General features: G+C 48.9%; 2 protein-coding genes across 2 annotated transcripts; both read right to left on the bottom strand.

Annotated features, from left to right (window-relative positions):
* Positions 1–128: 128 nt before the first annotated feature.
* LOC125551280 (scarecrow-like protein 14) lies at positions 129–2,735 on the bottom strand. The gene has a single exon (XM_048714456.1). The coding sequence runs from the start codon at positions 2,417–2,419 to the stop codon at positions 392–394; it is 2,028 nt and encodes a 675-aa protein (XP_048570413.1). The 5' UTR covers positions 2,420–2,735; the 3' UTR covers positions 129–391.
* Positions 2,736–14,301: 11,566 nt separating this feature from the next.
* On the bottom strand, positions 14,302–17,383 carry LOC125551279 (scarecrow-like protein 34). Its single transcript, XM_048714455.1, has one exon. The coding sequence runs from the start codon at positions 17,064–17,066 to the stop codon at positions 14,658–14,660; it is 2,409 nt and encodes an 802-aa protein (XP_048570412.1). The 5' UTR covers positions 17,067–17,383; the 3' UTR covers positions 14,302–14,657.
* Positions 17,384–17,716: the final 333 nt, after the last annotated feature.

Raw genomic sequence — 17,716 nt, 5'->3', positions numbered from 1 at the left:
ACACCTTCAGTGTCAGCTTCATATGACGTAGACAGTATCTAGCAAGAAACTGAAACTTGTGGAAACATCTTCAATCGTCCACACACACACACAAAAAAAAACACAGTCAGCAAAAGATGCACGAACCAAACGATGTAAGTCACCAGTGCAACTTTATTGCTCAACTAGCATCTAATATTACTCTTCCCAAGCAAGGAAAGCTTATCTATCAATTTGATGATACAGCAGCAACTGAAGTTTAGAAGCCACACATCCTTAACACAAACAATTTAACGCATGTAATATGTGGAATTGCTTGTCAGGTACGTACAAGAGATGTACCAGCACTATATAAGCGTGGATATATCTATCTATCTATGTCTATAATCAGACATTAGATTGAGAAAACAAGCTAGGTGGCATCAGCTGCAATCCATGATGACCAGGCGTAGAGCACACGCCCCTTCCACCTGTGTAGCAACCACCGCTGATCCGCATCAACAACAAAGTTCCTGTGGTAGTTGTCCTTGACCTTGTCCAGCACAAGCTTAACAACCTCTGGATTCAACGGCAGCTGCCTCAGCCCAGCCCGGTGGTTCCGGAGCTGCCACTGCTTGTACGTCTCAGGGCGCTCCACCCGGTCCGCACCTTCACATGCTAGGACATTCAGGCAAGACCGGCCGAAGATGTCGCGCTCGAGCAGCAGACGCCCTTCGTTGTCCCGGGGGGCGGTTGTGTCCAGCAGGTCGAACTGGGCCGAGTAATGGAACAGTGCCTCGCGGAACCGTGTCAGAAAGGATGTAGCACCGTATGAGCCATTCATGATGCCATGTATGAACACATCTGGACGCATCTTCCTGATGTTGTTGAGGACCTGATCCCTAGGGCTTGGACCATCAAAGCCGAGGCTTTCGTCCATCAGGTGCCTGAAGTGACAAAGACTGATCACCACAAGCACCTCGTCCCGGTCGATGTTCAGGTCCTCCGGCCGGACAGTCTCCCGCTTTGCTGGGATACCACGGAACTTAAACGGCACGCCGAACATGCGGGCGAAGTTGCTGAGCCTGCGCCCCGTCTCCTCGATGTGGTAGGCTCCGTGGAACCCAGGTTGAGGGAGGTCAATGCCGGTGATCCTCACCTCCGGCGGCCCGCCTTCTCTAGCCGCGAGCATGCGTAGCAAACCCGGCCACTGGAGCCCTTGATTCAGACCATAGTCCACAATGTGCAACCGTCTCTTACCTGCCACAGCATTGCAGATGGTCTTGTCGGCGAAGATGTACGCCACCTTCTTGCAGCAGCAAGCCGCCATGTAAAGCTGGTTGGCCTTGAGGAAGTCGGCTACCGAGATGCGGCTTAGTAGGAGTGACTGGTAAAGCTCGCTCCCCCTACCCGCCAGCCGTGCCTCCAGCCCATTGGCGAAATAATGCGCCAGCCTTTGCCCTGCATCCCCCTTCGGGGACGAATGCTGCCTGATTCGCTTCAGCAGCTCAATGGCGCTCTGGCGGTTGTCCGTGGACAGCGCCTGAGCGCAGTTGAGCAGCAGCGTGTGCAGGTCCACCATCTCACTGTCATCCACGGCCTTTCTCGACCGGCCGTTCTTCCGGCTGTTCTTCCCGGGCTCGCCGTCCACTGCGGCGGTCAGGTTCTGAGTCCCCTTCATGCATATCTCGTGTTCCTGGAACATCATTTCGTCAAACATCTTGCGTTCCTCCTGCTCCGGCATCATCAATTTGCTGGGCCTGCCCACATCCGGCTCCAGTGCCAGTGCGGCCCTCTTCTTGTTGTTGAGGCTGACAGCATTCCCGCCTCCCACCACTGTCCCCTCGTTGATGGACAGGGTGATGTCGGGCGGCAAGAACTTGCTAGCCTCCTCCATGCCTTTGAGGAAGGCCAGGTTGAGCATGTCCTCGTCGCGGGGCAACAAGTGATTGAACAAGTCAGAGCTCGGCCTTTTGGCCATCTCGTCGCCGTTGAGGAGCCCTGGGCTGTGATTGTCCGGGGAGGCGGAGGCATGGCCGTTGACGTCGGTGTAGGGCGGCCGTGAGATCTGGACTGGTGCGTCGTCGGGCGATGCCGATGCCGATGCCGAAGCAGTTGCGGTGCTGGGGGTGGTGGAGGCAGTTGCGTCGGAAGAGGAGGAGGGCGAGGAGGTGGAGCCGCTGGCGCTGGCGCTGTCGGCGAGGTCGACGAGGATCTGCGCGAAGGGCTGCTGCGCGCGCAGGACGGCGGGGTGGTTGGGGTAGAGGTAGAAGAGGTGGTCCTCCGTGCCCTCCTCCATGAGCAGGCGCGAGATGTAGGGGAGCACCATGTCGTCGAAGGAGGAGTGGCCGTCGTCGTCGCGGGGCGTGGGCGGCAGGTCGAGGAAGAGGGACGGGGACGGCGGCTCGAGGCGCGCAAGGAAACCCTGCTGCCCCAGGAACTCCTCCGGCGTGGCGGCCATTGCGCTTCTGGCTGGTAAGTAGTTGACACTGGAGTAGAGTAGAGTAGCTATCTAATGCTGCGTTGAACATTACCCCGCTGCTTTTCTTCTTCTTTAAAAGGATGGGATGGAATGGAAGCATGACCATGGAGGAGCGAAGGTTCCAGGAAGGAGCCGGTGAGATGAGAAATGGAGGACAGCAAAATGAATGAAGCTGGCCCGTGCAGTGCAGTGCAGGTGCACCAACCCAACCCTAGCAAGCAAAGCAGAGTACGTATGTGATGGGCATTGACCGTCCCCGCGTTCCCCGGGATCATATCTATCTTTGCATCCAGCCTCAAATGCATACTCCCAACAACAATTCTGTTGGGAGGTAGCACTACAATTTTGACTCGGTTGCATATGCTTCCGTACATGTAAACATGATGCTTCAAAAGTCATAGCCAGAGATGGATGGAGATGGACTAAACTGCTCTTACCTACTTATTAGAGGACATCGGATAGTTAGCTTTGGAACAAAGTTAGTTACCGAGAGATGCTTAGTGCGGCGTGTTTCCCCCTCTACGCGCATGGACTTAAAATAAGTGGCAACTCAAGCCTGCAAAAGCACAGATTGACCAACACGAGCAATGAGCATCTATCTAACCTCTGACCACAAGTTTAATTACTCCCTACACTGCTATCTAACCTCTGATGCGTTCACAAATTGACCAACGAATAACTAACATATACTCCCTCCATAAACTAATATAAGTAGTGATCTAAACGCTCTTATATTAGTTTACAGAGAGAGTTGTTGCGAAACGTTGCAGAAAACAAAAATTTTCTTACGGTTTCACCAAGATCCATCTATGAGTTCATCTAGCAACGAGTGATTGGATGCATCTACGTACCTTGTAGATCGCGAGCGGAAGCGTTCAAAGAACGGGGATGAGGAAGTCGTACACGACGTGATCCAAATCACCGAAGATCTAGCGCCGAACGGATGGCATCTCCGCGTTCAACACACGTACGGAGCAGCGACGTCTCCTTTTTCTTGATCCAGCAAGGGGAAAGGAGAGGTTGAGGAAGATGGCTCCAGCAGCAGCACGACGGCGTGGTGGTGATGGAGCTGCAGTACTCCGGCAGGGCTTCGCCAAGCACTATGGAGGAGGAGGAGGTGTTGGAGAGGGAGAGGGAGGCACCAAAGATCTTGGTAAGAAGTCCTCCATCTCCCCACTATATATAGGAGGGCCAAGGGGGGGGAGGGCGCCGGCCCTAGGAGATCTAATCTCCTAGGGTGGTGCGGCCAAGGGGAGGAATCCCTCCTCCCCAAGGCACCTAGGAGGTGCCTTCCCCTCCTAGGACTCTTCCTCCTTGAAACCCTAGGCGCATGGGCCTCTTGGGGCTGGTGCCCTTGGCCCATGTAGGCCAAGGCGCACCCCCTACAGCCCATGTGGCCCCCCGGGACAGGTGGCCCCACCCGGTGGACCCCCGGACCCTTCCGGTGGTCCCGGTACAATACCGATGACCCCGAAACTTGTCCCGATGGCCGAAACAGGACTTCCCATATATAAATCTTTACCTCCGGACCATTCCGGAACTCCTGGTGACGTTCGGGATCTCATCCGGGACTCCGAACAACATTCGGGTTACTGCATATACATATCCCTACAACCCTAGCGTCACCGAACCTTAAGTGTGTAGACCCTACGGGTTCGGGAGACATGTAGACATGACCGAGATCGCTCTCCGGTCAATAACCAACAGCGGGATCTGGATACCCATGTAGGCTCCCACATGCTCCTCGATGATCTCATCGGATAAACCACGATGTCGAGGATTCAAGCAACCCCGTATACAATTCCCTTTGTCAATCGGTATGTTACTTGCCCGAGATTCGATCGTCGGTATCCCAATACCTCGTTCAATCTCGTTACCGGCAAGTCAATTTACTCGTACCGTAATGCATGATCCCGTGACCAGACACTTGGTCACTTTGAGTTCATTATGATGATGCATTACCGAGTGGGCCCAGTGATACCTCTCCGTCATATGGAGTGACAAATCCCAGTCTTGATCCGTGTCAACCCAACAGACACTTTCGGAGATACCCGTAGTATACCTTTATAGTCACCCAGTTACGTTGTGACGTTTGGCACACCCAAAGCACTCCTACGGTATCCAGGAGTTACACGATCTCATGGTCTAAGGAAAAGATACTTGACATTGTAAAACTCTAGCAAACGAACTATACGATCTTGTGCTATGTTTAGGATTGGGTCTTGTCCATCACATCATTCTCCTAATGATGTGATCTCGTTATCAATGACATCCAATGTCCATAGTCAGGAAACCATGACTATCTGTTGATCAACGAGCTAGTCAACTAGAGGCTTACTAGGGACATGTTAGTGTCTATTATTCACACATGTATTACGATTTCCGGATAACACAATTATAGCATGAATAAAGACAATTATCATGAACAAGGAAATATAATAATAATGCTTTTATTATTGCCTCTAGGGCATATTTCCAACAGTCTCCCACTTGCACTAGAGTCAATAATCTAGTTACATTGTGATGAATCGAACACCCATGGAATTCTGGTGTTGATCATGTTTTGCTCTAGGGAGAGGTTTAGTCAACGGATCTGCTACATTCAGGTCCGTATGTACTTTACAAATCTCTATGTCTCCATCTTGAACATTTTCACGAATGGAGTTGAAACGACGCTTGATGTGCCTTGTCTTCTTGTGAAACCTGGGCTCCTTGGCAAGAGCAATAGCTCCAGTGTTGTCACAGAAGAGCTTGATCGGCCCCGACGCATTGGGTATGACTCCTAGGTCGGTGATGAACTCCTTCACCCAAATTGCTTCATGTGCTGCCTCCGAGGCTGCCATGTACTCCGCTTCACATGTAGATCCCGTCACGACGCTCTGCTTGCAACTGCACCAGCTTACTGCCCCACCATTCAAAATATACACGTATCCGGTTTGTGACTTAGAGTCATCCAGATCTGTGTCGAAGCTAGCGTCGACGTAACCCTTTACGACGAGCTCTTCGTCACCTCCATAAACGAGAAACATTTCCTTAGTCCTTTTCAGGTACTTCAGGATATTCTTGACCGCAGTCCAGTGTTCCTTGCCGGGATTACTTTGGTACCTTCCTACCAAACTTACGGCAAGGTTTACATCAGGTCTGGTACACAGCATGGCATACATAATAGAACCTATGGCTGAGGCATAGGGGGTGACACTCATCTCTTCTATATCTTCTGCCGTGGTCGGACATTGAGCTGAGCTCAATTTCACACCTTGCAACACAGGCAAGAACCCCTTCTTAGACTGATCCATATTGAACTTCTTCAATATCTTATCAAGGTATGTGCTTTGTGAAAGACCTATGAGGCGTCTTGATCTATCTCTATAGATCTTGATGCCTAATATATATGCAGCTTCTTCAAGGTCCTTCATTGAAAAACTCTTATTCAAGTAGGCCTTAATGCTGTCCAAGAGTTCTATATCATTTCCCATCAAAAGTATGTCATCTACATATAATATGAGAAATGCTACAGAGCTCCCACTCACTTTCTTGTAAACACAGACTTCTCCATAAGTCTGTGTAAACCCAAACGCTTTGATCATCTCATCAAAGCGAATGTTCCAACTCCGAGATGCTTGCACCAGCCCATAAATCGAGCGTTGGAGCTTGCACACCTTGTCAGCATTCTTAGGATCGACAAAACCTTCCGGCTGCATCATATACAATTCTTCCTTAAGGAAACCATTAAGGAATGCCGTTTTGACGTCCATCTACCATATTTCATAATCATAAAATGCGGCAATTGCTAACATGATTCGGACGGACTTCAGCTTCGCTACCGGTGAGAAAGTCTCATCGTAGTCAACCCCTTGAACTTGTCGATAACCCTTAGCGACAAGGCGAGCTTTATAGATGGTCACATTACCATCCGCGTCTGTCTTCTTCTTAAAGATCCATTTATTTTCTATGGCTCGCCGCTCAAGGGGCAAGTCAGTCAAAGTCCATACTTCGTTTTCATACATGGATCCTATCTCGGATTTCATGGCTTCTAGCCATTTGTCGGAATCCGGGCCCGCCATCGCTTCTTCATAGTTCGAAGGTTCACCGTTGTCTAACAACATGATTTCCAAGACAGGGTTGCCGTACCATTCTGGTGCGGAACGTGTCCTTGTGGACCTTCGAATTTCAGTAGGAGCTTGATCAGAAGTATCTTGATCATCATCATTAACTTCCTCTCTAGTCAGTGCAGGCACCTCAGGAACATTTTCTTGAGTTGCGCCATTTTTCGGTTCAAGAGGTAATACTTCATCAAGTTCTACTTTCCTCCCACTTACTTCTTTCGAGAGAAACTCCTTCTCTAGAAAGGATCCATTCTTGGCAACAAAGATCTTGCCTTCGGATCTGAGGTAGAAGGTATACCCAATAGTTTCTTTAGGGTATCCTATGAAGACGCATTTCTCCGACTTGGGTTCGAGCTTTTCAGGTTGAAGTTTCTTGACATAAGCATCGCATCCCCAAACTTTTAGAAACGACAGCTTAGGTTTCTTCCCAAACCATAATTCATACGGTGCCGTCTCAACGGATTTCGACGGAGCCCTATTTAAAGTGAATGCGGCAGTCTCTAAAGCATAGCCCCAAAAAGAAAGCGGTAAATCGGTAAGAGACATCATAGATCGCACCATATCTAATAGAGTGCGATTACGACGTTCGGACACACCATTACGCTGAGGTGTTCCAGGCGGCGTGAGTTGTGAAACTATTCCACATTTCCTTAAGTGTGTGCCAAATTCGTGACTCAAGTATTCTCCTCCACGATCTGATCGCAAAAACTTGATTTTCCTGTCACGTTGATTCTCAACCTCACTCTGAAATTCTTTGAACTTTTCAAAGGTTTCAGACTTGTGTTTCATTAAGTAGACATACCCATATCTACTCAAATCATCAGTGAGGGTGAGAACATAACGATAGCCACCGCGAGCCTCAACACTCATTGGACCGCACACATCAGTATGTATGATTTCCAATAAGTTGGTTGCTCGCTCCATTGTTCCTGAGAACGGAGTCTTGGTCATTTTACCCATGAGGCATGGTTCGCACGTGTCAAATGATTCATAATCAAGAGACTCTAAAAGTCCATCTGCATGGAGCTTCTTCATGCGTTTGACACCTATGTGACCAAGGCGGCAGTGCCACAAGTATGTGGGACTATCATTATCAACCTTACATCTTTTGGCACTCACACTATGAACATGTGTAGCATTACGCTCGAGATTCATTAAGAATAAACCATTCACCATCGGAGCATGACCATAAAATATATCTCTCATATAAATAGAACAACCATTATTCTCAGATTTAAATGAGTAGCCATCTCGAATTAAACGAGATCCCAATACAATGTTCATGCTCAAAGCTGGCACTAAATAACAATTATTAAGGTTTAATACTAATCTCGAAGGTAAATGTAGAGGTAGCGTGCCGACGGCGATCACATTGACCTTGGAACCATTCCCGACGCGCAACGTCACCTCGTCCTTTGCCAATCTCCGCTTATTCCGCAGCCCCTGCTTTGAGTTACAAATGTGAGCAACTGCACCGGTATCAAATACCCAGGAGCTACTACGGATACTGGTAAGGTACACATCAATTACATGTATATCACATATACCTTTTGTTTTGCCGGCCTTCTTGTCCGCTAAGTATTTGGGGCAGTTCCGCTTCCAGTGACCACTTCCCTTGCAATAAAAGCACTCAGTCTCGGGCTTGGGTCCATTCTTTGGCTTCTTCCCGGCAGCTTGCTTGCCGGGCGTGGCAACTACCTTGCCATCCTTCTTGAAGTTCTTTTTACCCTTGCCCTTCTTGAACTTAGCGGTTTTATTCACCATCAACACTTGATGTTCCTTCTTGACTTCTACCTCTGCTGATTTCAGCATTGAAAATAACTCAGGAATGGTCTTTTCCATCCCCTTCATATTGAAGTTCATCACAAAGCTCTTGTAGCTTGGTGGAAGCAACTGGAGGATTCTGTCAATGACCGCATCATCCGGGAGATTAACTCCCAGCTGAGTCAAGCGGTTATGTAACCCAAACATAGTGAGTATGTGCTCACTGGCAAAACTATTTTCCTCCATCTTACAGCTGAAGAATTTGTCGGAGACTTCATATCTCTCGACCCGGGCATGAGCTTGAAAAACCATTTTCAGCTCTTCGAACATCTCATATGCTCCATGTCTCTCAAAACGCTTTTGGAGTCCCGGCTCTAAGCTGTAAAGTATGCCGCACTGAACGAGGGAGTAGTCATCAGCACGTGTCTGCCAAGCGTTCATAACGTCTTGGTTCTGTGGAACGGGTGGGTCACCTAGCGGTGCTTGTAGGACATATTCTTTCTTGGCAGCTATGAGGATGATCCTCAGGTTCCGGACCTAGTCCGTATAGTTGCTGCCATCGTCTTTCAGCTTGGTTTTCTCTAGGAACGCGTTGAAGTTGAGGACTACGTTGGCCATTTGATCTACAAGACATATTGTAAAGATTTTAGACTAAGTTCATGATAATAAAGTTCATCTAAGCAAATTATTCAATGAACTCCCACTTAGATAGACATCCCTCCAGTCATCTAAGTATAACATGATCCGAGTTGACTAGGCCGTGTCCGATCATCACGTGAGATGGTCTAGTTAACATCGGTGAACATCTTCATGTTGATCGTATCTTCTATACGACTCATGCTCGACCTTTCGGTCTTCTGTGTTCCGAGGCCATGTCTGTACATGCTAGGCTCGTCAAGTCAACCTAATTGTTTGCATGTGTAAATCTGTCTTACACCCGTTGTATGTGAATGTCTGAATCAAACACCCGATCATCACGTGGTGCTTTGAAACAACGAACTGTCGCAACGGTGCACAGTTAGGGAAACACTTTCTTGAAATTATTATGAGGGATCATCTTATTTACTACCGTCGTTCTAAGTAAACAAGATGTACAAAACATGATTAACATCACATGCAATCAAATAATAATAGTGACATGATATGGCCAATATCACATAGCTCCTTTGATCTCCATCTTGGGGCTCCATGATCATCCTGTCGCCGGCTTGACACCATGATCTTTATCATCATGATCTCCATCATCGTGTCTCCATGAAGTTGCTCGCCAACTATTACTTCTACTACTATGGCTACGCGTTTAGCAATAAAGTAAAGTAATTTACATGGCGTTTCTCAATGACACGCAGGTCATACAAAAATATAGACAACTCCTATGGCTCCTGCCGGTTGTCATACTCATCGACATGCAAGTCGTGATTCCTATTACAATAGCATGAATATCTCATACATCACATATAGATCATTCATCATTCATCACAACTTTGGCCATATCATATCACAAAGCACTTGCTGCAAAAACAAGTTAGACGTCCTCTAATTGTTGTTGCAAGTTTTACGTGGCTGAAGTAGGGTTCTAGCAAGAACGTTTTCTTACCTACGTGAAAGCCACAACGTGATTTGTCAACTTCTATTTACCCTTCATAAGGACCCTTTTCATCGAATCCGCTCCAACTAAAGTAGGAGAGACAGACACCCGCCAGCCACCTTATGCAACTTGTGCATGTTAGTCGTTGGAACCGGTCTCACGTAAGCGTACGTGTAAGGTTGGTCCGGGCCGCTTCATCCCACAATACCGTTGAAGCAAGATAAGACTAGTAGCGGCAAGAAAGTTGACAACATCAACGCCCACAACAAATTGTGTTCTACTCGTGCAAGAGAACTACGCATAGACCTAACTCATGATGCCACTGTTGGGGAACGTTGCAGAAAACAAAAAAATTCCTACGGTTTCACCAAGATCCATCTATGAGTTCATCTAGCAACGAGTGATTGGATGCATCTACGTACCTTGTAGATCGCGAGTGGAAGCGTTCAAAGAACGGGGATGAGGAAGTCGTACACGACGTGATCCAAATCACCGAAGACCTAGCGCTGAACGGACGGCACCTCCGCGTTCAACACACGTACGGAGCAGCGACGTCTCCTTCTTATTGATCCAGCAAGGGGAAAGGAGAGGTTGAGGAAGATGGCTCCAGCAGCAGCACGACGGCGTGGTGGTGATGGAGCTGCAGTACTCCGGCAGGGCTTCGCCAAGCACTATGGAGGAGGAGGAGGTGTTGGAGAGGGAGAGGGAGGCACCAAAGATCTTGGTAAGAAGTCCTCCATCTCCCCACTATATATAGGAGGGCCAAGGGGGGGGCTCCGGCCCTAGGAGATCTAATCTCCTAGGGTGGTGCGGCCAAGGGGAGGAATCCCTCCTCCCCAAGGCACCTAGGAGGTGCCTTCCCCTCCTAGGACTCTTCCTCCTTGAAACCCTAGGCACATGGGCCTCTTGGGGCTGGTGCCCTTGGCCCATGTAGGCCAAGGCGCACCCCTACAGCTCATGTGGCCCTCCGGGACAGGTGGCCCCACCCGGTGGACCCCCGGGACCCTTCCGGTGGTCCCGGTACAATACCGATGACCCCGAAACTTGTCCCGATGGCCGAAACAGGACTTCCCATATATAAATCTTTACCTCCGGACCATTCCGGAACTCCTCGTGATGTCCGGGATCTCATCCGGGACTCTGAACAACATTCGGGTTACTGCATATACATATCCCTACAACCCTAGCGTCACCGAATCTTAAGTGTGTAGACCCTACGGGTTCGGGAGACATGTAGACATGACCGAGATCGCTCTCCGGTCAATAACCAACAGCGGAATCTGGATACCCATGTAGGCTCCCACATGCTCCTCGATGATCTCATCGGATGAACCACGATGTCGAGGATTCAAGCAACCCCGTATACAATTCCCTTTGTCAATCGGTATGTTACTTGCCCGAGATTCGATCGTCGGTATCCCAATACCTCGTTCAATCTCGTTACCGGCAAGTCACTTTACTCGTACCATAATGCATGATCCCGTGACCAGACACTTGGTCACTTTGAGCTCATTATGATGATGCATTACCGAGTGGGCCCAGTGATACCTCTCCGTCATATGGAGTGACAAATCCCAGTCTTGATCCGTGTCAACCCAACAGACACTTTCAGAGATACCCGTAGTATACCTTTATAGTCACCTAGTTACGTTGTGACGTTTGGCACACCCAAAGCACTCCTACGGTATCCGGGAGTTACACGATCTCATGGTCTAAGGAAAAGATACTTGACATTGTAAAACTCTAGCAAACGAACTATACGATCTTGTGATATGTTTAGGATTGGGTCTTGTCCATCACATCATTCACCTAATGATGTGATCTCGTTATCAATGACATCCAATGTCCATAGTCAGGAAACCATGACTATCTGTTGATCAACGAGCTAGTCAACTAGAGGCTTACTAGGGACATGTTGGTGTCTATTATTCACACATGTATTACGATTTCCGGATAACACAATTATAGCATGAATAAAGACAATTATCATGAACAAGGAAATATAATAATAATGCTTTTATTATTGCCTCTAGGGCATATTTCCAACAGGAGTACCAGATTCTAATCTTTGGACCTCTTCTCGGTTTCTTTTTTAACACATCGACTTCTTCTCAGTCGGCATCGTCAGCAACTGTTTATTTATTGCTGCGAACTTGGATAAAAGATTATATCATCACGGATTTCTTCACAAGTCATCATCTGTGTCAGCTTCATATGATGTAGGAGCATCTTCTCACCTCTTTTAGCTGTAAATATATAACAAATGGTTGAAAATCACAATTCTAGCTGTAAACTAACCTATAGCTACAAGAAGGTTATCTCACAGAAATTGAAACATGAGAGGAGCCTACTATCAGTTTTAAAGCAGAAACCATGGAAATCATAATTCTAGCTTTTATCTTTTTGAGGGTTAAAAAAATAATTCTAGCTACATGTCCATTTTTGGAAAACAAGGAATGACTTCATCTTGGAAGGCCTCCAACCAAATCTCTACCCATGTACAAGGAGATTCAAAGTGGAAATGGAGTGGCTTGCTTATTCACAGAGATAAGTGGAGCCATTCATTTGATCTCTTGTACTGCAAACCGGCCTAGGAGGCTGGCAGCCATGCAGTATTAGCTTTCTTCTTCTGCTTTCTCTCTCTGTGTAAATACAACTTTCTTTATTTTGGAACTAATAAAAATATGCAATAGAGAAACCTACTGTCTTCCTCAAAAAGATAATGAAAACAGAAACCTGAGAGCAACATCCTAAATCATGCATGCACACAAATCAGAGGCAAAAAAATGCACACATCGAACTCTGAATAACTCTTTTGTCCTTTTCCTTTTTGAGGGAAACTCCTAGTTTATCTTATATTCTTATCTGAAACACATAAACACATAACTGAACCCTGGTCTCTTCGTAGTACTACAATTTTGACTTGGTTGCATACCTCTGATTCTGAATCAGGAACCCTGCGGAGTACTCCCTCTGTAAAGAAATATAATAGCGCTTAAATCAATCACTACTTAACGTGATGATGCTTCAAAAGTCATGGCGAGAGATGGACCAAACTGCTCTACCTACTCCAACCGATCGTGGGTTAGCCTCGTAACAAAGCTATCCATGCTTAGTCCGGTGTGTTTCCACCGCTACGCGCATCTGACTTAAAATAAGTGGCAACTCAAACCTGCAAAGCACATAAATAACCCACACAAAGCAATGAGCATCTATCTAACCTCTGACCATATCACCATAAGTTTAAGTTTAATTACCCCGGAGACTGAGAGCTTGCTTTCGGGAACTAGAAATTGACCAATGATTAACCAACAATATAGTTAACGGACTTTAACCCATGGACTTCTTCTCAGCTTTTCGTTTAACCCATGGACTTCTTGTCAGCTGTCATCGTCGATAACTGTATTTGTGTATCATTGCCAACTTGGATGAAGTTGTATGATCACGGATTTCTTCACAAGACATCATCGGTGTCAACTTCATATGACGTATTAGTAGGAGCATCTTCTGACCCCTTTTAGCTGTAATAAAAAAACATACATAAATGGTTGAAAACCGTAGTAATTCTAGCTAGAGAAAAAGTGAAACCTGAGAGGAACCTGCTGTCAGTTTTAAAGTAGAAGCTGAAGTGGCCCTTCTTCATGGAAATCATACTAATTCTAGCTGCATGGGCTGTTTGGAAAACAGGGAAGAATAACTTCATCTTCCAAGGCCTCCAACCAAATCCTACCCTTGTACAAGGACATTCAAACTGGAAATGGAGTGGCTTGCTTATTCATCACAGAGCTAAGAGGAAAATTAAGCTTTCTTCTGCTTCCTCTACGTACAGCTCACTCTTTTTATTAAATAAAATTAGTAAAAATATGCAATAGGAAAACCTGCTGTCTTCCTAAAAAAACTGAAACCTGAGAGGAACATCCTCAATCATGCATGCACACAAATCAGACACACACACACACACAAGAAATGCACACACAGAACACTGAGTAACCATTGCAACTTTATTGCTCAATCAACATATGTTTACCCTTCCCAGGCACAAGGAAAGCTTCTCCAACAATTTGATGATAGTACAAACAGAAAGTGAAGACATAAGGCACACATCTTTAACAAATCAAAACTTTGGGAAACCAGGGTTCTCCACGGCTGCCCCCCATCTTCTTTAACACATTTTAGCTTTAAACATACAAATGGTGACGCTGAAGAAAATTATCTACCACAAACAGAAACCTGTGGGAAACATCTTCAATCATGCATACACACAAATCGCATATGGAAAAGATGCACGGATCAAACAATGTGAGCAACCAATGCAACTTTATTGCTCAATCAAGCGTCTGTTTTACCTTCCACAAAGAAATTTGATGATACAACAGAAACTGAAGTTCATAAGACACAAAGCATAAAATCAAGTGCTGTGATCTGTTAAATTGCTTGTCAGCTACAAGAGACAGAGCATACAGCCATACACTAGGAAAGGAAGATCAGGGTTCTCATTTCGTTGTGCATTATCGCAGCTACGCAGCATGTCCGCAACTACACCTAAATCCTGTGCATCTCTAAGCATCTAAACATTACAAGACACTACTCTGCGTCCCTACTTATTTCTACCATAAAAGTTTCGCCCTCTGTCCAAGCCATCCTGTAATGAACCAAATCTGCCGGGGCAAGATTTCTGTTGGTTTCGTAATAGCATGGGCGTGGGTTAAACACCATTACCTTCTTTATCTGCACTCTGAAATGAAGTGAAGAAAAGCATCTAAAATTTGGAGATATCATGGTCACCAGCTACCCATGTCGACATGGCATAGAGTACCCGCCCTTTCCACCCCTGCAGCAACCAACGGTTATCCACGTCGATGAGAAAGTCCTTGTGGTAGAGGCTCTTAACCTTATCCTTCACAAGCTTAACAACAGCCGAGCTCAATGGCACCTGCCTCAGCCCAGCCCGGTGGCCCCGCACCTGCCATTGCTTATAAGTCTCAGGCCGATCCACCCGATCTGCACCCTCGCAGGCAATGACATTCAGGGCACATGGCCCGAAGATATCCCGCTCGATGAGCAGCCGGTCGTCATTGTCACGGGGGATGGTCGCATCCAGCATGTCGAATTGCGCCGAATAGGTGAAGAGTGCCTCCCGGAATCGTGTCACGAAGAAAGGCGCGCTATAGGTTCCATTCACAACGCAGTCAATGAACACATCAGGCCGCATGTTGCGAATGTTGGTAAGGACCATGTCTCTGGGGCTCGGGATGTCCTGCCTGTCCATGATAACACTTTCGTCCATCAAGTTGCTGAAACCACACTGGCTGGTGACGATGAGCACCTCATCTGGGTCGATATTTAGGTCCTCCGCATGGACTGTCTCCAACTTTGCGGGTATACCATGGTACCTGAATGGCACGCCAAACTCTTGGGCACATTTGCTGAGCCGACGGCCTGTCTCCTCGATCTGGAAGGCTGGGCGGAACCCAGGCTGAGGGACGTCAATGCCAGTGATCCTCACCTCTGGCGGCCCGCCTTCCCTTTCCGCTAGCATCTGTAGCAAATCTGGCCACTGGAATCCATATTCCACATTGTAATCCACGATGTGCAAGCGGCTCTTCCCGACCATGGCATCCATGATGATCTTGCCAACAAAAATAAAATTCACCTTCCTGAAACTGCTGGCTGCCATGTAGAGCTTGTAGGCCCTGAGGAACTCTCCGACCGAGGTGCTCTTGGCCACGAGCGACCGATACACATGGCTGCCCGTGCCTGCAAGGCGTGCTTCCAGTCCCTCGGCGAAACAATACGCCAGCCTCTGTGTGGCATCCCCCTTAGGCGACGAGTGTTGCTTAATCTGCCTGAGTAGCTCGTTCGATCCCCGGTGGTCGCCCGTGGCCACCGCCTGCGCACAGTGGATGAGCATGGTGCGGAGGTCGACCTCGGTTGCACCCCGCCTCCCCCGCGCTGCCTTGCCGGTGCCCTTCCTGTGGTTCTTCTCGGCCTCGGTGCCCATTGCTATGTGCAGATCCTCTATCCCCTTCATGATGATGTCGTGGCCGTGAAGCATTATTTCCTCGACCATCTCGCCTACCCCAGATTCCTCCTGTTCCGGCATCATCAGCTTGCTTCTCCGGCCAGCCTCCGCCTCCAAGTCTTCCACGCCATGCCTGTTCTTGCGCCCCCGGCCATTACTGAACATCAACATTCTGAGTCTATCCGCCTCCTCCTTCTTCAACTGGTCACAGGTGAAGTCGCGCAGTGCCGGCCTGTTGGAAATGGCGTCGAGGGTGTTGTTGGTGGGCAAGAACTTGTTGGCCTCCTCCATGCCCTTGCGAAACGCCATGTTGAGCATGTCCATGTCACCGTCGGTCTGGCCAGTGAAGAAGAAGGCCGAGGCCGGGGTGCCTGGGCCACCTCGGCAAGCGGCCTGAGTAGCCGGCTTGGCTGCCTTCGCCGTGGCATTGTTCGACAAGGTCTTGGCGTCCTTGGTGGCGCTACTATTCGAGAATGTCGCAAAGCTCTGAATGCCCGTGCTGCGGCCGTTCTGGCCAGCGGGGGCGACGAAATGGTTGCTGTTGCCCCTGGAGAGCGCCGGAGTGTGCCCGAAATATCCCGAGGTGGGCGTGCTGACGCCGGAAAAGAGGAGGTTGTTGGCACCGTCGACGGGGAAGCCCAGGCCGATGTATGGCGGGGAGTGGAGGGGCTGGGAGAGATCGATTCGCTCGTAAGGCCAGGTGGGATTGGCGGGGCCGAAGCCGCCGGGTGAGGGGGAACAGGAGGTGGAGTTGGCGGTGTTGGTGGTGGCGGAGTGGGAGGAGGAGGTCGATTTGGCGGTGTTTGTGGCAGAGTCGGAGCAGGAGGAGGCCGATCTGGCGGTAGCAGAGTCGGAGGAGAAGGTGGAGCTGGCGACGGCGGAGTCGTCGGTGGATGGGTTGGTGTTGGAGTCGGAGATGATCTGGGCGAAGCGGTGCTGCGCGGAGAGGATGGCGGGGTGGTCGGGGTACTGGTAGAAGAACCTGTCGTCGATGTCCTCCTCCATGAGCATGCGCGAGATGAAGTCGAGGTCGTCGGAGGCGGGGGCGCGCGGGGGCGACGGCGTTGGCGGCAGGTCGAGGAAGAGCGACGGGGAGAAGGGCTCCGCGTCCCCCGCCCGCAGGAACTCGTCCGGTGTGGCGGCCATGGCCCAGGCCCAGGCGTTTGGCGTATACGGACGGAGGCGCGCTAGCAACAGTGACTAGTGATGTTTTGTGGTTGGGGGCATGGATGGGAGATGAGCTGGGCTATACAAATGGAATGGGGGAATGGTTTGAGCTTGGGGTCCAAGCAAATCAAGCACCGCGAGGAGGAGGAGAGCTCCGGCGCGCGGCGGAAGGTCGGGGAAGGTTCCGGGAAGGATGCCGAGATGCAGATGCAGATGCGACTGCGGCGCGCGGCGACGACAGGAGGAAGGAAGGGGACGAGGACGACGCTCGCTCGTAGAAAGTCGTAGTGCCCCCCCTGGTGGAGTTGGCGTCAAAGCCGCACGGGCAGTGGGGCACGTCGTTTGCTTTGCTCTGAGCCGTTGGATCGACGAGCCCGCAAGGTTGAACTGGTCAACATCCATCCATCAGGGGAGCACACACTGTGTGCATTTATGTGGGATCCTATACACCCGCTGTTGTCAACTGGGTCTCTGTCGTCGCCCCATGCTAGCGATGGAGACATCGAGGAGAGGGGACATGGTCGGCCGGTGAGATAGTTGAAAAAGCTTTGCAATGAGTACGAGCAACCAGAAATAGCATCCATCCCCATACCGAATCCAGTAGATCATCTTCAACTGACCGAATGTTT

This window comes from Triticum urartu, chromosome 4 (assembly GCF_003073215.2).
Source record: "Triticum urartu cultivar G1812 chromosome 4, Tu2.1, whole genome shotgun sequence".
Taxonomy (NCBI): domain Eukaryota; kingdom Viridiplantae; phylum Streptophyta; class Magnoliopsida; order Poales; family Poaceae; genus Triticum; species Triticum urartu.
This window is presented reverse-complemented; position numbering and strand designations above follow the sequence as displayed.

What these genes read in the sequence shown, in the direction of transcription:
- LOC125551280 (XM_048714456.1), bottom strand. Translation starts at nt 2,419, where the DNA reads ATGGCCGCCACGCCGGAGGAGTTCCTGGGGCAGCAGGGTTTCCTTGCG.
- LOC125551279 (XM_048714455.1), bottom strand. Translation starts at nt 17,066, where the DNA reads ATGGCCGCCACACCGGACGAGTTCCTGCGGGCGGGGGACGCGGAGCCC.